Source organism: Strix aluco, chromosome 29 (assembly GCF_031877795.1).
Source record: "Strix aluco isolate bStrAlu1 chromosome 29, bStrAlu1.hap1, whole genome shotgun sequence".
In the NCBI taxonomy this organism is placed as follows: Eukaryota; Metazoa; Chordata; class Aves; order Strigiformes; family Strigidae; genus Strix; species Strix aluco.
In genome coordinates, this window is record NC_133959.1 from 4621766 (window position 1) to 4643544 (window position 21779).

The following is a 21779-nucleotide window of genomic DNA, read 5'->3' on the forward strand; positions in this document are numbered from 1 at the left end:
TGCTGCCACCCAACCAGGTAGCTGGCACCAGTTTTCCATTGCCCAAATATAGGAGAAATGAACCAAAAAGCCCGTACATCAAGATAGCTTGGTGCCTTACAAATATGCATCTCCACATTTACAAAATCTCATCCCCATCTATATAAATTGACAATATGCAGCACAGGTCATTACTTTAGAGGGGCAGTTACCCTTATACAACCCATTTGAAAATGAATCTCAAGTGTCTTGGAAGACTGAAAAAAAACTCCTGATCTTTAGGATTTGACTCCAAATTTGGAGTTAACAGGGACAGGAGATAAGGGAGAGAAGCACAGCAGGAACTCTGGCTCCACTAACAACTTTGAGATGGTGGATACCTCCACCAGCAGGTCAATAAAACAGTGTGTGTTGACAGATGTGTTTTAAAATTCTTTACATTTCAGAAGCACTCCAAAGCTTAGTAGGATAACTCACAAAAATCTTCAGTATTTTCATATGCTGGATGAACTTACATTTTAATTTTTTTAAGACAGCTCCACAAAAACAAATCCATAACATTCCTCCTCTTTAGCTGGAGCTTTTCAAAGTCATCTGCATTAATTATCATAGTAACCAGAGATGTGTTGCCACAGCCAATCTTAACTAGAAACTTAATCCAAACCCTTCCACAAATGTTTGTCAGAGATGGGGAGGAAAACTGGTTCATTACACACAGCACAAGGCAGATTAGCTGTACACAGGCAGCTTCACACATTCTGACTCTGCAGCAGCTGTTTTGTTGTTAAATCTGACAGGACATTGTCTGTAACCAGAAGAATAACGCTGTGTATTTTGTTCATCCAGTAACCAGTATGAACTGGTGTGCTTCTGAAACTGAAGGTACCCCATGAGTTAATACTCCCAATGTTCAACTTGTGGGTAATTTTTTTGTTTGCTAACCCTTTTCACTGAAGTCTGTTTGCACAATGACATGAAGGGGTATTAGTGAAAGTGAGAATTTAACTTTCCCTCTTTAACACTGATCTTTAAGTTTACTAGTAAACACAGACAGGAGTCCAGGCCTTGCAAGTGACTCCCCAATGAAACCAGAACGCTCACGCAGAGGGACTGTGAAGAGCACTCCAGTTGGAAATTTCCACTGGGTCATGGCAGGGGAAACAAAATGGATTTTTAGATCCTTGTCTGATCCTCTTCACCACTGTGTTTATGCATTTTTGCCCACACCACTGAAAAGGAGGATCAAGGATTATTTTTTTTTTTTTTCCCCCTGCCTTCATAAGTTATAATTTTCTAGCCTGTACAGACTGAGTCAGCTTGTTTTAACGACATGGAGGGATAAGTTTCTGTTCAGTCTACTGAAGAAAGTAAACTTCTTATGGTAAGGCATGACTAACCTTTATTGTTTGCTTGTAGCTCATTTGCCTTCTAGGTTTGCCTTGGAACTGATTGTGTGCCCCCATTGGCACAGAATTAGAAGAAGTGTAAAGAAAACTGCACGCCTGACTACACATTATGGCTTTCTTATAATAAGACCTCATTTAGGTGCCTACTAAGCAGTTATTAACCAGATACCCAACACAGGCTCCATCAATTAGCCTACAAGAGTTTAATAACTAAGCTGAACTACAGCTTTAGGACACCAAAAAGGTGCATCACTACCATAAGCAGAAACATAGCCTTTAAAACCTTTAAGAACTACTTGTTCTTGAATTCATTCCTAGATTTGCTTAATGCTGTGCTCTCTGGAAGCCCTGTATTAGACACAGAATGACTGTGTTTAGGTGAAGCTTACACTGCACTTCCTTTTAAATAGGTTCTACAGCACTGCTGTTCAAACAGCTTTACATCTCCTGGTCCTGAAGTCACTCCAGACACATGAGAATGCTCCTTCTGTTCACTCCACAAGCACTGCTAGCAAACTACTAGAGGTACACTTCTTTCCCCAAGCCTGCTGTGCTCCAGGCCTTACTGACCTGAGAAGCAACAGCAACGAGGACTGAAACTCTGCTTTTCTTCCTGCACAGCACTTAACAGTAATCCTGAACCACTGAGTTAGCCCTCAAGTGAGACATATACACACAACTCGCTTCAAAACCACTCACCTCAGCATATTTGGCTGGAATATCAGCTTTCTCCACACCATAGTGATGTTTGCAGTTTGTGGCTGCAGCCACTTGAAGCACCACCTGACCCACACCTGCAGGAAAGCAAAAACAAACCTGAGAACAAGTTTCAGTAGAAAACCACTGCAAGGGGAGATAAGAGCTTTCAGAGCAAAGGCCAACAGGAAAAATGCAGGTGATCTGTGGGACCAGGCTTCAGGCTACAGTTTCAACTCCCAGTTGTGTCTGACAGTTCCCATACGAACTCTGCCGACCTCTCAACTGAAAAGCAGAATTCAAGGCAACGCCCATTACTAAAGTAAGTCCCATTTCCCTACAAGATGTGAAATACTAAGAACCTGGTTTTCAGTAAAAAGGGTTTACATCCTAACTGGAAAGTAAGCAGTGGAATTTCAGCTATCTTACGGAAAAGAATTTCTAGCACTGGAGTTCTGATGTTTACATTTTTCAACATATCGAGCGCTTTTTATGATAATAGCATAAGACTACAATATTTACAGTGATGTTTGTATTGATAATTTTTGTATTGATAATTATTAATGGCTACTTTTATTCAATATTACAGGGTTGTTTTTACAAATTCACACAGGTTTCAGAAGAGCTGCATTCTAATTTTTTTGTCCATAAATTCTATATGCATTTCATCAAATCTACAGGTTTTACATCGTAATTCACTATTTAAGTAATGAAACAAACCGTTAGACAAACTCTACCACATCCCAAAACAAATCCTTGTTGGTCACATACCTGTGCCATTCATTTAAAGATTTGTCATAGTCCAGCAATATTTATGCTGATTTTCACTATGAAATGCAGCACAAAGTCTGAGAACATGTAAAGCTTATTTATAGTTGAGATAGTTTAGAATACTACTTTTATAATACTAATATTATAGGGTTCGACACTCAATTTCAGAAGCAACCATTATACTGGCAAGACTAAGTATTACTTAAAAATGCATGAACTTCCCATCACTCCAAATTCCACTTGCATTAGATGCTGCCAGCAGTAATTAGCTGCCATTTCTACACCTTGCCTGGACACATTCCCTCTCCCCCACCCCAGCTTACATTAAAAAAAGAAAAAAAATATTCACTAGATTTCTCTCTGTATGAGCAACCCACATTTTGCAGACACTAAAGTAATGTCATTCCACGTTCATTAAAGCAGTCACTTAAGATTTACTTAAAACATCCAATATTCATCAATTGATGCATCACTTCTTGTCTATGACTAACACAAAATGCATTCTTGTCTCACCCGTGCACTTAATCATTCTGCAGATGACCACATGGGAAACAAGGGTGAATCTAAGAGGATAGCCCATTTGCACAGAAAACATATTGCTGTTTTCCATTTCATTGGCTGCCGGCAGGAAGCGGCACTGGTAATTGAAGGGGTGGAACTCCTGCATTTAAACCATTACCACTATAATGTTGTCTGGCACAATGAGAACTGTAGTGCTGACAGGGGGTTTTGTTGTTGGGGTTTTTTTGGTTGTTTTGGGGGTTTTTTTGCCAATTCCCATTTTGCATACACATGCATATTTTATACACATGCAAATATGGACGTACAAATTTCTGCAGGGGGGAAATCATGGACAATCAAAGATCTGAGGCAGAACTGTTTCGCTGTTTCTTATTTATGAAGAGCAAGAACAGCCTGCATTGTCAGATATCACATGATACGGCATAAGAAGTTATCAATCTCGTCTTTCTTTGGCTTTTCTTTTTGCGAGAACTTAACTGTATTGTAACTTCAGTTCTCCTAATGATGATGCATACCTCCATAAATTCCTCCTGCAAGGAGCCACATACTCCTGGCATCACACACAAAGCTAACAAGAACAGCCACAGCATCCTGGTGGGGGTTTAGCCCTGCTGTTCAGGCACTGCTGTATGCGTGTAGTTATTGGAACAGCATTAAATCTACTGATAGAAATAATATGCTATGACAGTGTTTTCATTTGCACTGCGCTCAATACTGCATTGATTACAATTTACGAAAAGTTCACTCCTTCACTACAAACTTAACAACTATGTTCTGGTTTTGTTTCAGTGCTCCAAACATTAAAAGCCAAAGGCTTCTGAATTTAAACCATCCCTTTCATACAGGCTTTTAGACTCTGAATTTTTATACTGTTGGTCAACCTCCAAGATTAAAGTGGGGAGGTTAGCAATAAATACCCGATATTATTTCTGATGAGAGCAGGTAAAAGTATCTAACATTTGAGCTTACTATATAATCAGCAGCACTACAGGACTTCAGATATGATCTTCCTTTGCCTTCCTGAACAAACAATCGTGAGCATCTATGGCAATTTTTTTCTTCCAGATGGAAAATAGTTTGTCAGATCTAATGGCTTTCTAAATGTCTCATCTGAACATAAGTCATTGAAACAGGACATTTCACACATAAGTCCCACTGAGGGAAGAAAGGGGTTAAAAAAAAAACCATAGGAAAAAAAAAAAAAATCACTAAAGATCCCTGACTGGAGAGGTATTAAGTTTTGGGAGGGAATGGCAGTCCTGCTGTATTTAATTTTAAAATATATTTGTTTTTTAACAACAGAATGTATTTTTAAATCTTTTTCCCCAGAAGTCCTGTATCATACCACCAACAAAATAGAAACATACTTCATTTAAAACTTTACAACCTATCCAGTAAAAGGGGAAATTCTTACTACTCCTTTCCTGCTCTGAACCAGATTTTAGCAACAAAAAGAAGAACACCCATCTTCTTACTCAGTATATCACTTCCACATGTGTTTGAGTCATGTCCGATTTCTTTACCAACTAGAAACATCCATTTCCTTTTAAAACTCTAACCTGTTCACAAGATGCAGTTGTAGATTGTAAGCTAGATTTTGTGGGGTCTCACAAAGCAGCTGTTAAAGCTAACTATAAACCCTTCTTTGACACACTGAAAAGTATGTCAAGGAAAAAAAAGAGTGCTTAATTTTCCAGATTTCACACCAAATGTTTCACACTGCCATGGGAAGGGTCAAGACGTCACATTTTCAGATATGGAGGGCATAAACTGAATCCACTGAAAACAGATGAATCCTTATAAATGGAACTGCTATGGTTTTCTTTCAAGCATCATTTTTAATATTGTTTCTTCTTTGTAAGTGTATCCACCGATAGCAACAGAAACCCAGAGTTTTCTGCAACAAGGGTTTATTGCATTTGTAGGCCGACATTTCACTAACACCACAGGGAAGAACGTCTGAGATGTCTGTTTGGTCTGTTTAATCTTGTCATAAAAAGCAGGAGCATCATTGGGGATTATCTAGAAAAGGTGCTTAATCCTGTAACAAAATCCTTAGTCCTGGTTTCCTTTCCAAATGTGAATTTCACTTTCTTTTTTTAAAGAAAGGAAAAAACAGCAAGCAAAAAGAGAAAAAGAAAACCCACTTAAGTTATTGGTCACTTACCACTACCCAAGTCAACAAATAAATCATCCTCCGTCATTTTTATTTCATCTATCATTTGGGCCACTAAATCAAAGGAAGTTTCTCCGTAAACCTCTGGGGAAAAGGGCTCATAGTTGTTAAGTTTCTCTGGATCAGTCACCGAGTGGTTGTACACTTGCTGCAGGATGTGCCGGAGGAGCCCGTTGGAGGGACGAGTGTTCAGTTTCATCGGTTGGGTGGTTCCCTTCCACTAAAGGTAAAGGGCAAGAAGAAGAGATGAACCCAACGTGAAGACAAGTAAACGTCACCAAAACAAGGCTGGATTGGCATAACACAGAAATGAGAGAAATTCTCTCCCATCCCCTCTCTCACAAGCTGGTCTGCCAGTGCTCTCTAAAGATAAAAACTGTGAACGATACTAAAGAAATTACGCAACACCGATTGCTCTATACTTTGTCTCATCTCAACTAATGGGTAATTTCAAATATGCCCGCTGGAAATAGGTGGTAAAAGGGAAATTAAAGAGATGTAAAAATCAATAGGCAATGCAAAGCTTTACACTGAATATAGTTGGAGTACGTGTAAAAGTTTATTCACTCATTTTTTATTTACTGATCACCACTGAACTGATGTAACTGTACTGTCAACCTAAGAGGAGTTTCGTTTTTCTTTCAGGAACTCTAGGATGGGAGGGATCATATGTACTCAAACAGGGAGTGGCAGGAAAGAGATGGAAATCAAGCTTCCTTTCTTCTTCAGAAAAAAATCTGTCCTAAACATAAAAGTTGTTAAGTTTCAAAAATGTTTACCTCTCCCTTTGATAAGGAAAAACAAGCAAAAAAAAAAAAAAAGACTCCAGGATCCCTCCTGAACATTCCTCTGAGACTCAGATGGCAAGAAGATGAAACCACTCAGGTCTGTCATTTCAAACAGCCAAACAGCAACTGCAAATGCAGAATAGCTTCAAATTTTTAGCTATTAACTAACACACACATGAAGATGCCTGAATCCAAAAACCCACAAGTTTTAGGGAGCTGTAGGCCCACAAAGTGAAGGAAAGTCTGGAAAAAAAAAATCTTGTTGCCATAATACTGCACACTTCAAATAATTCCCACAAGCACAGCAGAGAAAAAAATCCATCTATATTTCAAAATTAAACAGAATAGTAACATTAATTCATTGTTCATGTTTCGCTTGTTCCAGTTCAACCTTTTATAGGGGTAAGAAAACCAAAAAGCTTGTTAAATTGGGCTGAAAAGAGATAACATTCTAGTTTTGCCAGAGTGATCCCACAGAACAGAGCAGCTGAGTGGCAAGCAAGGAAATTCCTAAGCCATGGATCACTTCCACAGTACACAGGAGAGTTCATATGGATTATTTAAGTACCCATAAGCCACAGATGTCCCCATGCGGAAGTAAATCTATACGATGAATCCCTGTGAAACATCTACATGCTAAATGCAGAGAAATCTTTTCTTCCCCCTAAAGATAACTTCGCTATGTCAAAGTGCCAAAATAACGGTGCCAGAAGTGCACACTAAAGAGTAATAGTTTACAAATCTGCAGTTTGGGAAAAAAAAATTTTTTCTTTTCTTACTATAAGAATGTCCCTCCAATAGTAACTGCTTAACTGCCCAGGTGTGATCAAGAAAATGAAGTTTAATATCAGACTTCAGTCCCCAAAAGAATGGAAGTGCTGAATACCGGCGATGCAACTAGACTAACACATACAAGCTAGCGCTCCAGTTAGTCGCTGCTTTCTGGATATTATTCACTACACGTGAACTCAAACCAGCTAGCTAAACACGACAGCGTGTAACAAAGGTAAATACATACCAACTGATGAATGCTATCAATGGCTCGGTTGTACTTGTCACAAAGCCTCTGCATGCTTTCAAAGCTACGTGGGGAGAAAGAGCGCAGGGTCAGTTTAAAAAAGAAAGTTCTAAAAGGCAGGTTTGAAGGTACAACCTTGTGCTTTTTTGTCATCATACATACTGTAAGTAGGTGGCTATTTAGGGTTTGTTTCTTGTAAAACATGTAATTACATACCCGGCTTCAGGACTTTGTGTACAGTTTCCTTTAAAAAGATTCCCCAGTAGACCAGGAGTACATGACAAATAATGTTAGTTTCTTTAATTAATGGAGAAAGGACTGAACTCAAAGTATGATTTATTAGAAAGTTTTGTATTCTCATAGTCCATTAATTCTTTTCCATATTCTCAGCTGCACAGAAATTTAAGTCATCTGTAAATTTTTCTGCTTTGTTCCATCATCTCTCCATGATAATCAGTCCCGAGACAAGTAGATATTTTTCTAGAAATTAACTCTGGAACTGAAAATGCAGACAGACCCAGGACACAATCGAAAATTTCACCCATCAGAAAAGCATACCAACTGCTTCATGGGTCGGTTGGGATTACATCAATTGAGGCAGATGCCTTAATGACAGAAGCTGAGAGGATTAAATAAATTCATCTCAGGCCAGGGAAGAAAAGATATTACTAGGAACATCATTCATTATGTAATCAGACCCACAAAGCAGCAGCAAAAAAAACAATCCAAGGAATTACAGGAGTAATATAATTAAATCACAGCCACCCCCAAATCAGGGGGGGACCAGGGGACATCAGAAGGAAGCGGCTCTTCAGTCTCTTGTGATCCTCATTACAACTACGCTGGCTCGGACACCTCCGAGGAGTACTGCTGACTTCCACGTCAAGCTTTCAACTGCCCGTGTTTAATTCCACATTAAGACAAAGCAAGAGGCTGAAATGGGTCTTTCTCTGCACAGCGCATGCGTTTCTATAATCCGCTGTTTTTCATTCACATCCATGTGTCAGTCTATCTGCTACAACTAATTTTTCTGACTAATTTTTTCAAAGGAAATAAAAAGATTAAATCACTACCAAAATTACAGGTTTATGATTTCCCTGAAAAGCCACAGGAAGGTAAGTGGGGTATGACTTCTGGGAATAGACAGGTTTCTCTTATTTGGTACTGCTGCCAACCACACCGATGCTACCCAGTTAAACATGCCCAGTGAGGATGCCAGAACTACAAAAGTTACAGCATTGCAGTCGCTGTGAGTAATCCACAAATCCAAGTTAATGGATTTGATGAAAAGGTATGCTCAACCCTGATTCATCCTTTTGAATTTTTCAGGAGTAAGAGAAGGACTTACAAGTCTTGCAATGAAACAATTAAAACAACATTAAGAGAAGAGGAAGCAATACCTTAAGCAGATCATGATACAAGTAACTGGTGCTCAGGACAACAGCCAGTGATTAACTAGAGCGATGCAGTTCCATCTGTAAACCTCATTCTAAAAGTTTAGTCTTGCTGTGGACTTGAACAAATTCAGTCTTTCCCATGAAAGCAACTAAGGAGGTTTTTGTAAGCTGCAGCTCGAGGGTCATCTCTCCTTCCAATCTAAGTACAGTCAAGTCAATACGCAGAAGCTCAGACCTCTCCGCAGATATAAGGGTGGCAGGTCAGAATCTGCCTCTCCCAGCCTCAAGGTGAATGCCACATACTATACATCCATTTAAAGCTGTTTGTGAAATAGGTATTCACATGTAACTAGAAGCATCTTAAAATGACTTCTAACTGCCCTGAAGAGCAGTAAGAATAGTTTGCCTTTTAATTTAGCATGCCACTTGCACTGAACCCTACCCAGAGGAGGGACGGGGAAGGCTAACCTCCCACGGTCACGGCAGGCGGAGGACACGGCGCTGACAGACAGCTCTGGCATGTCACCTTCTAAACAGGAATTCTTAGTTACTACAAAAGTAGAAACCTCTGTGCCATTCAGATTCCTAACACTGGACACAGTCCAACAGCGCAGATACCAATCATTGTTTTGAAGTGAGTAATTCCAACGTACACCAGAGCTCAACTTTCTGCTGTGTGGAGTTTCCAATTATGTCCTTAATCCAACAGCCCTTGCCAATATTGCTGTTACACATTTCCTACCAAAATAACTCTGCAGAGTCTGAAGCCAGTTCTAAAAGAAAACTTCAGTTCATAGTGTCTAAGAATAACCAGTTACAAACTGATTCACTATAAACTGTGCTGGCCTGTCCTGGTGGGAAAAAAAAACAACATTCCTCTCACCTTTTTGTATCATAGTCAATTAAAACATAATTTTCCATAGCAAGCTTGAGATCTGGGATTTCTTCACAGACCCACCTGGAACGAGAGAAGTAGTAATGAATAAAAACATCTCCAATTAAGTATAATAAGGCAGTCTGTCTCAATTCTAGACTGGCATTGCTTTACGTTAAGCCAGAATACTGCAGCAGACCTGAAAGATCACAGTATTGTTAGGAGTAAGGCAGCTCTTGCAAAATGCTAATTGGAGAGCTGCAATAGTTCGTATTTGTATTGAATAAACAGTAAGGTGCCTGTAGACATTGGCAGTAGTATAAAGCTCTTGAAATGGCACAGCTTCAAAATGAGGTGATAAACGTAGTCAATGCATCTAAAAATACTCAAAGCCATGGATGATGCTAATCTAACATAAAACGTAACGCAGAAGTGCAATATTTCGAAAGAATTCTGACACTGTAACAACCTTTGACAAATATGGAGAAGACATTTCCTACAGCACCCCAAAACAATGGCACCAACCATTCATCGCAGGGATATTCTCCACTGTGTAGTGCTCTAAATCACTCTTACACCTTACCTGACGCAACCCAAAAGTTATTTTGATAAAAGAGCCCTTTTACATGGCGAGTTAACAAAGCCCCGTACGCTGTTGCCATTGGAAATGGAAAGCACGCACCCACTTGCGGTGCATCTGACAACGGCATCTCACAGAACAAGAGATCTTCACTCTTGGATGTAGGAAGATTAATTCCTTTTAAAGACATCTTAAAAGCCACCTGAGCTTTGCACACAGTTTCCTCCAAAAGCATCAAAAAGGGAAAGCACTATCATCATCAAAAAACCTCAGAGCATGTGATATAGGATGAACTCCAATAGGAATGGCAGAGTTTTTTCTTCACGTACCGTGAAGCATGCTTCACTTTTAAAATGATAGGAAAAAAAAAGATGACTGGAGATCCAACAGTTCCGGTTCCTTCTGGATGATTCTCCCTTATCAAATACAGGCAAGGAAAAACCAGAACTTGTACATCTATGGCTGGCTCTCTTCTGACTAATATCTCCCATCTCCCTAAAAATGTCAGGACTCTGATCTCTGCAAATTTTTTTCTCTTAGGTCAGGGAAATGGACAGTCAACAGCTGTTTACCACTAGCTTGAAGAGATAAAATACTCCTTTGCATTCTTTTACCCACCACTTCCATAACCACATTGCGGTTACTTTGCACAAGGCAGGCAAAGGCGGCCTGAAAGGCTTCTAACATACTGTGTTCACTGCAGTCAGGCTTACAACACAGTTGTGAAACACTACTCTGGCCCAACTGCTTTCTAACACAGTTTTCCCCTTGCCTTCAGCTAGCGTAGCACAGAAAGCACTAGCACCAATGTCTCCAGCAATCACTTCCAGCACTACGTCTGTTTAAATCCCTTCAGAAAGGGTCTTCTCAATAATCATACTGACAAATGATGCTGCAAGTTCCCAAGGCACAAAATCTTAACATCAGTACAAGTGAACTGGAAGTAGTAGTGGCAGTGCATCTTGTGTCAAGGTTTTGTAGTTTGAAAAATAAATTTCTTTAGAAGAAAAATTCTCAGCTCTAGCTCCATTACCCATTCTCTCCCACCACAGACCACGGGAAAACGCTCGGATTTCATGCATATAAGTGATATTATCAACACTACCATGTAAGCGCTCATGCTGGGAATAAACAAGGCTCGCTACCTTTTCCTAGGCCTGACTGACCAAATTTCAAGCTCAGGTGACTATGCAGACACAACACCATTCTTTGTACCTCACCTGTATCTGCACCATCCAACCACTAAAACCTGCTGCAGAAACAGCCCTCAGACAAGGGAAGTGTGTATGGTAAGATCTAAAACAGTTAACAAGAACAGCTTTTAAACAATCTAATGTGGATAACACATTAACATCCTCAGGTGTTTGGGGAATTTGCGTTAGCATTTAATAAAAGTTTTTCTACAGCAAGCCACCTCCCAGTCCTGCTGAAATAACAGCAAGCCATGTCATAACCACTGCCTGTGTTGGGGAACACTCAGACTTCCTACTCTTCGTATTTGTCTTTCACCTTTCTCCTCCCGTTTTCCCTACATTGGTCCAACTCTATCAGCAGAATTAAGCAGAATGCTAATAGGGACATCATTCCCAAATAATGCAAATGCTAACAATGCTGCAACATCACAGCAACAAGGGGAAAGGGACGGGGGAGTGGGGAAGAGGATATGCAAGACCAGAACTTCACACATCATGCCAGTGATGCTTTCTTAACCTTGCTTTTCTAAAGATTGAACACAGACTGCCATAAACACCAAAAGTTGAATATCACTGCTCATTTTTAATTCTGTTCAAAAGAGAATAGAACATGGCAAGTTAAAACAAAGTCTGTTTGACGAGATTTGTACTGCAACAGTATCAATTCAGCTTAGAAAATAATTTAGAGCTTCTAAATTGTAATTATAATTGCTGCTCTCCTTTATATCTTGTCTCAAGACATCCATTCACTGAGGCGCAGTAAGACACAGGAGAGGGCTCTAGCCACATCTGCATTGAACACTTACCGAATTGTCTCAATAATTTCATGAGCAGCATCATGGTGTTTGTCCTGAAATAAAAAGAAAAGAAGAGATGTTTTCAAAGATACATCAGGTGTGCCGTTTGTCAGAAGATTACAGGAATCACAATCTTTTTAAAAATATAGGTGGCAAGCATACTAGGAAAGGAGTCTTTGATTGCCACCCAGGCCATTAAACCCATCCACATGAGTTCTCTAAGAAAAAAAATAAGGGAAACACATTTCTCAAGTTTCTATGGACTAGCAAAATAATTTACATGAAGGAACTGTTGTTCTGTTTATTTCTTTGTCATTTCCTGAAATCAGGAATTGTGTAGCTGATACCCTTGAGGATTATTGGTATGCAGTAGGTACTTGACTGCAAGTTCCACAATGAACAGCTGATTTCATCAACCTAGCATCTGGTACACGCTCACATCTCCATATGGGCAGTAAGATTCTAGCACAGTGAATGGCTTTCTAAAATAAAGCATCAAATAAACAGTAGGAGTGGATATCGGTGTAGGAAAAAACCAAAGCTCATAGCACACAAAAGAAAAAGGAGGCCTGAATATGCAGACCTTTGCATGAACCACAAAACAAAACACACACGCACAAAACGCATTAAAACCTGTGCGTTACAAGGATACACTAGACTGTGAGGCACAGATGTTTGTTGACTTTAATTTGGGAGTTCACTCAGGAGCAACAGAAGCACAAGCGAGTTTAGCAAGCCATTCCAAATTTGTGCCAATAAAGCCCTTGAACCATGCTATAAAAAAATTCTATTTTAGGGGAGTTACAGGACTTCCTATATATATTGTTGTATCCATCCTGTGAAACCGTAGTTACCAGAGTCCATCTGCACAAAATTGACATTATTTTTAGATGTTTGTTTCTTAAAGTGGCTTTGACCTTTTAATTAGGAGTCTAATATTTAAGGTCCTTTCAGAGTTCGAACTGCAAAGACTCACTCTCTAATAATTTCCCTTGTCTTCTGCTGCAGAAATGTCATTTCTATAGAGTTACCAGGAGGAAATTCTACAGCAAAGGGTCGGACAGGCAACAGAAAGCAGAGGATTGGGAGCAGGGGAAGGCAGGGAATGGAAGAAGAGAAACACTAATGGACAGATGACAGAAAATGGCTGGGATTACTTCTATTTCTTCAAGATGTGGAAGGACATAAGTCAAATGGAAGTTTTTTCAATCACTATTTGCATGAGGAAACAGATTTCCCCTTGTATAACCAGTTTACATACTTAGGATCAGCCAGTCTCATAGAAGCTCTCATTCCAGACAACTTACACACAGCCCTTTAGATACCTGGATAAAAATGTCATGACTGAGAGGGGTAGAAAGAAAGGCAAATACTTCTGAAGTCTCTTATATTAAAGGTATGAAGAAACACTTCTTATTTGACTAGGAAAAGCCTTTCTTTTCGGAATGCAAAAAGTTAACCTTGTATCTAGAAGTCACCCAAGAGACTAACAAAAACCCATTCTGGTTACAATATCAAAAGGGAGAAACAGCCAACATAAAAGTCGTCAGGACGTCTGGGATTGAATACACAGTGGCCTAGAAGCTGAGTGTCACCTTGGTCATGTTTCTTACCAACATGCCAATGCTACAGAAACACCCCAAACATCACAAGCCATGTAGGACAGCTCTGGGGTTGTGCTTCCTCCAGTCTGTGGCCTCCGCTCAGGGCCTGACTGGGACAGCCCAGATCCAACAGAAACCAACAGCACCACAAACAGTCACCCAATTTAAGTTCAGCAATGTCAGGTAAGTAATTTTATTGATAACAGGGAAGCAACTGAACTAAAATCTGCTCCTGACTCTCAGTGCACATATAAAAGAAGAAAAGCACAGAGGAGGAGGGCTTTTCTTTCTTTTCATTTCTTATCTGTAAAGCATAAAAATAATCCAAGACACTCAAACTCATCCATAAACATCCCCTATAAATTTTCACATTTTGCTACACACAGAATTATCACAGTAGAAACCCCTTGGGCTGATCTAGCTCTTCCAGTAAACTGTGTTCCTGTATAGTAAGAATATGCTTTATCAATATAAGCACATTATACCGGAAAAGTGAATTCATGCTTATTCTGGCATAATCGTTTTCTCTGAAGAAGTTATATTCTTCATAGATGGTTTTGGACAGAACACATGGAGAAACCCCTCGTCCTATAGGTCTTCATGAAAATGCCCCTATAAATGACCAAAATTGCTTAATTAACAGATTCCTTTGTCTTGTGAAAAATAAATTTAACAAGAAAAAAAAAAAAAAAATCACAATGCACATCTACAACTACAAATCATCCAGTTTAAGCAAGTGGTTTTACTAACACAACTTCATGTGGAAACTCCAGCCAGAAGGGGCCTTTCTGAGTTTAGTTTGTGTCATTATCTAGGAATAATGAAGTTGAAAACAGTTCCATATTTACTGCTGCTAAATTTCTCATGTTGAAACACTTACCGAGTTTACTATACTCTATAACTAACATACTTTGTCCGAGTAGAATAGCTCCCAAGATCTCATGCAATTCTGGCAAACAAAATGACAGACAATCTCCCAACATCTCTTCAAAGCAGAGGCGGCCATGGAAAATGGAGGAGGAAAGGGGGGGAAACAGATCTAAAGGAAATACAGAGCAGTTTCCCTTTCTTTAGAGAACCTTTTAGTCCCATTTCAACATTATGGTTGTAAGATTTAATAAGAATAGACATTAAACAGCACCAGTCATCACATCTGTATTCATGCAATTGTTTACGACACTGATAGTCTTCAGCAGCTCAAAAGGCAAGTTGAATAGAAACCTCACCAAACCCACAGACTCCACTCCAACCAGCATCGGCCTCTGCCCCAGCCTCCCTTCAAGCAGATGCACTGGTTTTGGCCAGACACGCAGCTGATCTGGGTGCAGCGGCTTTAACCCGTCTCCTTTCACAGACCCAGTGGTTGCCCACTGAAACCAGCAGGTTGGGAGGGACTGGTGGCAATTCCCGACGGCTCTGCTGTAGTGAGAGCAGTCTGACAAACCTTACACCCAGCTCAGCCAACAGTCAGCCCGGCACCCTCAAAGATGGCCTGAAGCTTCTCAAATTCAGACATGTTTTGGGGTGGGTTTTTTTTCATTTTGTTTTGTTTTGCTTTTAATTTTTCAGGCTGCAGTGACCCGTGACCAACACCAGCATGCCAGCTACGCCTCCCGTGCAGGCACATTATACAAGCACGTCGTGTTATACTTCGGCAAACAGGCAACCGTGAGAGCGCAGCTTCACGCTGCATCTGCATCCGTACTCACAATGCTTTGTCAGTAAAATATCCTGGTAAAGAGCCTCCTACAAACAGACTGGCTATCAATCATGAAATACATTGTACAGAAGCCTTTTGGACGAGTCTCAAGAAGCATATCTGTTCTGTTCGCAGTCACGAGATGATGCCACGGTACTCTCTGTCACGAAGAGGAGTTCCATTCATCCTCCAACTCTGCTCCAAGCTGTTCTCCCTCCCGCCCTCCCTCCTCCCCTACACACTGATGTGAAGCATGCTACGTGCTGCTCGTTGGCCTGGCTGTACTTTTGCAATGTTCCTATATTTATGTAGTTTGAGGGGCCCTTGGAATCTTCTGAGCCACATAAATGGAAGCTATTTCATGAGACAAGACCTTATCTCTTTCATGTGGTCTATGGACTAAGTATTTAAAGTTAAAAGTTGCAGTCTATAGTAATTATTGAGACTGCCCAAAGCTATTCATAACAAGTTTATAAAAAAAACCTAAACACACATTAAAAGGTAGTTATTGCAGTCAGTTCTCTCCAGCTAAAATTTATAATAAAGAACTCTTATTTTCAACCTAAACGTTCAATTTAAAATTGAAACGTGAGCTCTCAGAGAAAATTCAACAGTTTTTGCCAAAGACATTTCATTGGAAAAATAATGGAAAGAAAGCAGACACTTTTTCAAAAGTCACTTATAAGAGAATCCAATTTTCTGTGGAGAACAGTTTCAGCCAGCACGACTGAACAGCTTCACAGTTCCGATTCTTTCAACAGATTTCTCCATCCACATGTTACTACAACTCTAAACACAGGAGTTAAGAGTTTGAAGCCAGAAACACACCCACTGCTATTACTTTTAGTACACTAGTGCCCAGAAGCCCTACCAGCATGCACGACTCCTGCTTACACACCATGCCAAGCAGACAAGAGTCCTCCTACAAAAATCAACAAGCTGCATTAGCGCTTTTGCCCTTTAGGACATGGAGATTAGGCCATAGAGCAATTTTTAAGAGTTTGATCTTTCCCTTCACCTCTTCTCCAGAAGTTTCCCATCCTGATTGTTCTGTTAGGACCTTTTCCTGCAGTTTAGGCTCAGTTCTCTGATCACAGGGGGAAGAAGAAAAAAAAAAAAAAAAAAGGATAATGAATGTTTCTGCTTGGTTCAATGCTCAAGTCAGCCAGCCCTCTTTGTACAAAAGACATTTTGTATCTTGCAGATATGAGAAGCCCTATATGTGGTTTTAAAGGCCAAGTAAGACAGTGTCCAAAAACTATTTCCAAATAATGTATTTTTCTGTAATCATTATCATTTTCTATAATCACATACTTTTTGTTAACCCAAATTTAAAAAAAAAAATCATCAATATGACCATAAATTTTAAGTTCTCAGTAGCAATCACAACTATTTCTCTAGCACCTACATAATTAAAGGAGCCCTAATCATACTATGCATCATATAGTACCAGACCATCACTTCACCAGTACCAGACACATTTCAGTTATTTAGACATAACTTTGTCCTGCAAAGCACCAAATGTCTAATAAAAACAGGTGCCTCAAACGCTTTTGCAGAACGCTCTGCAACAGCAAGGTAAAGTGAAAATTACAATTTGTTACATTTTTGCCACATGCTGTTATGAAAGATTGTAATTCACACTGGATAGAAAGACTACACTCTTCCACCAGGTGTGGCTGGTTTGGTTACATTATTTTTTCAAGTTAACATCCCTTAGGATATCCTAATGGCATTATTTTGATATAATTCTGTATTCCAGTACAGCATCCCAGACTCTCGGGTATATTTGTACAGGACTAGTTATCTCACAGTGCAACAATCTGTACTCTAAAGTGAATCTCTAACCTAAAGCAACAGATTTAAACATTATATGTTTATTCCTCTAAACATTCCATGTTTATTCCTCAAACACAAAGAACATGTCCAACTATATTGGGCAGCCATCATTGCCTGAAGCAAGGAAAAACACCCAGGTGCCCTTCCAAATTTACATCTTCAGGATAAGCATAAGTTGGTGCTTGGGAGTGAACACTGTATTTTTCTAAACTTCATTTTGCCACATGCAAAATGGGATCCTTGTGAGATCTGACCAGTCTACACAGTGCTGCACAGTAAAGGTAGCAAACAGCCCAAACCTGCAAACCTGAGAGGAGAACAAATGGTTTGAAAGTCTGGATGAGGTCTTGAAGAAATACAGCTCATGCACCCTCGATCAGCAGCTCTCAAAGCACCATACTCAGAAATTTAAGACCCCTTATCTACTCTTCTTTTGTGCGTAGCTTTGACTGCCCAAGACTAAACTGTCCCACAGCAAAAGTAATTCTTACCTTTGCAGAGCCAGTTTAGTGTTGGATTCACTAGACTGCACTTCCTACCCCAAAAACAGGCTAGATGACCAAAGCAGCTCTTCAGAAATATGCAAACAAGCTGTGGTCAAGCATTTGAGAAGCAGGAGGAAGAGGTCTCCTACAAACTTTTCACTGTCCACCAGATGAATCCAAACAGTTCTGAGAAAACAAAACCTGAAACACACTAGTTACAAATAAATCAATGGCAACACTCATGTACCTTTTAATGATTGTCTTCAGATACCATTCTACTGCCAACACTTTGACAATGTAACACCGGCTCCCCAGTACTAAACACTGACTCCTCTCATCTATTAACAGAAGTCATTTGGATTTGCCAAATTCTGATCTCCGTAAGATCTATTTAACTCACAAAACAGAAGAGGTCAGCCTCACTAGCCCCTGGTTTTAAAGAACAGCTTGGTTGCCTGCAGTGGCAGCTCTCTCCCCAGGCAGTAGTCCATAAATTCAAACGAGAGGATGTTACAGCTGGAGACAAGATGGTTAGCAGAGATCAAAAAGATGGATTAGGAAAAGCCAATCAATCTTGCAGAAGGCTAGTGGGACAAGTGCCTCTTTAATGTCCCCTAGGTTTCCTCCATCTGTGGAGGATGATAAGCATTTCTCTAGACACCAAGCAAGGCAATGTGAGCCACTGCAGCTGCAGCTTCCCCACAGGCACCAGGAAAGCATCCAGCATTCGGCGTGGCACACAGATGCCCTCTGAAAACCACTGCCTTCAGCCCGTCAGAAGTTTGCATTCCTCCTCCCACAGGGTTTAACTTAATTTACACCTTGTCTAGAAAGATTCACCAGTACATTCTATGTCCAAAGCATGTCCATATTCAATACACCTGCAAACAGTGGTTGACAAGAGCCTATGAAAAGCCAAAACCAAAGTACTTCCAGCTGCTACAGCAGCAAAGAGCTGCCTGCAGGCCAGCTGAACAAAAAGAAAGATCTCAAGCTCCCAAGTCCTGCCAGCTAGTGCCTTCAGTCACTTCATATTTTAAGGCCTTTGCCTCGTGCTCAAATGCTGCTTGCACTCTGAGTAAGGAAAAGTCTGCTCTGTGCAGTAGTTCATATCATATAGCTAGACTTCTTTTAATACTACCAGATTTTATCCCAAATCAAGATTGTCATTTAGTTTCCACAGCAACAACCAAAGCACAAGTTTTCTTACCCAGTGAGACAAAGACCAAAAGTCTTTTTTGAAGCATCCAATTACTGTTGTTCCCTTAATCAAGAAAGTATAAGGACACTCACAAGTATACATATATTTCAGTATGTATAAAAAGACATCTCCTGCAGAGAACAGCTTGTGTCCGTTCTTTTCCTTCCAGCCTCAGAGAAGCGGTGAGGGAAGCAAGAGCTACCAAGTCCGCATTTTGAAACCCAGCTCCCACACAGCACGAGAGCAGACAGTTTGATGTAGTTTCAGGAGTTAGTAAGTTTACTGTCACACAAAACTAAATGGAAAACACAGAAGGCATTACGGCCTCCTTAACAGCTACATAAAGGGGAAAAAAAAAAAAGTTTGGCCCAAGATCCAAAATATAATAAAACTACGAGTTAACAAAGGAAATAGGCATTAGAAAAGAAAATCCAAGCTGCTCCTGGTAATCCTCATAGCATGAGTACAGGTGATCCAGAATTTGTGGACAAGATGGTTGGGGATCTGGCTGCAACAGGGACTCACACATTCATTGCAGCTACCTAAACCACAGTAAAACTGTTTTGCCTTTCCACATAGCAATTCCAACTGTTGCTACAGACACTGCACGCGGGAATGGTTCCCATGATAGTGCATAGGAGGGGCTGTGTAAATATATTAACATGCAATCACTCTGCAGGGGTGTCTAAGGCAATACACACATGGGACAGTTACAGCAGGATGACCTACTGGCTTTAGTCTCACTAAACTAGACATAGCCCTGACATAAGAAAGTAGTAGTTCTATTATGCAAAAAGACACCAAAAAAAAAAAAATTGTTTATACTGGAATATATAGGGGAACGCAACTGTTTTGGTAAAAAGGTACCTTGCACTGGTGTATCCTATTGCCCTTTCAGTTAAGTTTTAGGCAATGATAAACCGTTCCCACAACACGACAGCTGGAGGGAGCACGTGGATGCTGCAGCGATCCCAGCAGCTGAAGCAGCACCGCGCGTACACGCAAAGGAGCCCAGTGTTTGCTTATTCTGGGACAGAGCAGGCTGCTGGGCTTTCGCTCGAGTCAACAAGGCAGGCAGCCCTACCATCATTTCACAAACAGTTTAAACCAACACAGCCACCTGCCTTGCCCAAAGCCTCCTCTTGCTTTGGGCCAGCGGCGCCTGTGCACGCACACTGCAAAGTCAAGGAAGGCTTAAGCTAAAACTCCACCTTTTTGGTGTTTTGCCTTAGTTACTTTTCAACCAGACCAATTCACCACACCAGTGTACAAACACACTGTTACAAGGGTGAGGGCAGCTTAGACACAACAGCAAGCAGAGATGGCAGGAGTTATTTCTACTCACAGACGTACCAGTTTCAAACTTTCACCTACCCGTGAACCACAGCCTGGGTTAATAAAGAAATAACCCTCCTGTGCAGCAGTAACTGGAGAGGGGAGGGGAGCAGAAAAGAAAACAGCCATACACATCCACACTACCAGGAATAAAGCTTTATTTGAAACTTAAGCAAAGGGTTATTGCTGATAGAAATGAATACCCAGACCCAAAATTGCTGTTGCCGAAAGTGGCAACCATCTCTTTCTCAAGTTTACAGTCTTCCCACACCCTTGGTGGGTGCTGAGAGGAAGCTCATGGCACAGCCGAGCTCTTTGGTCAGCATTTGCTGTCTGCACAGCGGATCCCCACCTCCTGCAAGGAAAACTGGCAGGCCAGAGGGAAGCATCCTGCAGGCCACTGGTAAGACAATGACATCCTAAACCACCACTTTACATTCTGTAAAGATAACTCAGTCTTGGACAGCTCAGAAATTCTGCTCCTACCTAACATGCATAGATATATTCTGCACATAACAGAAGTTAACAATAAAACCTTGTACTCTTTCTGAAGCCCACTGAGCTCCTAAAAAAAGATGTTTTGTGACATACAAAAGAAAAATATGAATGGTTGCAGTTTTCCCCCTGTAAGCTTCCACTTGTGCTGAGGAACAGTGACACAAGCTCCACCCAGTGCAGATTCTGAACAGTATACATGAATTTCCAAGTGCCAACCATTTTTTAAAAGTTTCCATTTTAAAGACTTTTAAATGACCTACAATATTACCATGTATTCTTCATATGTTGCAAATGACTAGATGTTCTAGTAAGCAGGCACAAAGCCAAAGCCAGATGAACGCAGACTCCAATCCCCAGTTTCAGAGGGTCAGCGGCCGCCCTGCGCCAGCACCTGATCTCTCAGAACCGAAGGGCTTTGTTGCCAAAAAATACGAAAACAAGCGAGGATCACCTGCAACCCAATGGAAATCCAGCTGAGGAATGAAAAAGCAGTCTTAAAAGCTCAAACTTTTTAGAATTTCCAAAGCATGTACCATCAAAAACTAGTAATATTGCTGAGCTCTTAGAAGTAAATGACATGCCTAAACCTCTGGAAACTGCCCTTCACATTATACAGAAAATATCAGAAAGTTTCTCCATTGCAGAAACAGTATTAAAACCCGTTAATTTTTACTAAGAAACTTACTCAAAACTTCCCGTAGTGTTTTGTTTTTTAAAGTTTCTAATGCTTCATTTAGTTGTCTTCAAGAGTTCCTTAGATTTTTCATCTTACACTAAGAAGTTTTTTCAGTGTAGATTTTTAGGAAACTCTCATTCACTCATGAAACAAAACAAAACACCCAGAACAGGAACTTTTTCGTTATTCATAGATCTGTTCATATCTATGAAGCCATCATTTCCTGCTGTAAAATATACTCACCG

General features: G+C 40.3%; 1 protein-coding gene across 11 annotated transcripts in view; it reads right to left on the reverse strand.

The window, feature by feature from the left end:
• DOT1L (DOT1 like histone lysine methyltransferase) overlaps positions 1 to 21779 on the reverse strand; it is a 78254-nt gene that overhangs the window by 48249 nt on the left and 8226 nt on the right. For all 11 annotated transcript variants that reach the window (XR_012621120.1, XM_074808900.1, XM_074808898.1 and 8 more), the window contains exons 2-6: positions 12207 to 12250; positions 9637 to 9711; positions 7357 to 7420; positions 5542 to 5770; positions 2085 to 2179 (exon numbers count right to left, since the gene is read on the reverse strand). Coding sequence is in view for 10 of the 11 variants with exons in the window: in XM_074808900.1 (XP_074665001.1) it covers positions 2085 to 2179; positions 5542 to 5770; positions 7357 to 7420; positions 9637 to 9711; positions 12207 to 12250 (507 nt within the window). In the remaining variant the exon portion in view is untranslated. The remainder of the gene's footprint in view (positions 1 to 2084; positions 2180 to 5541; positions 5771 to 7356; positions 7421 to 9636; positions 9712 to 12206; positions 12251 to 21779) is intronic.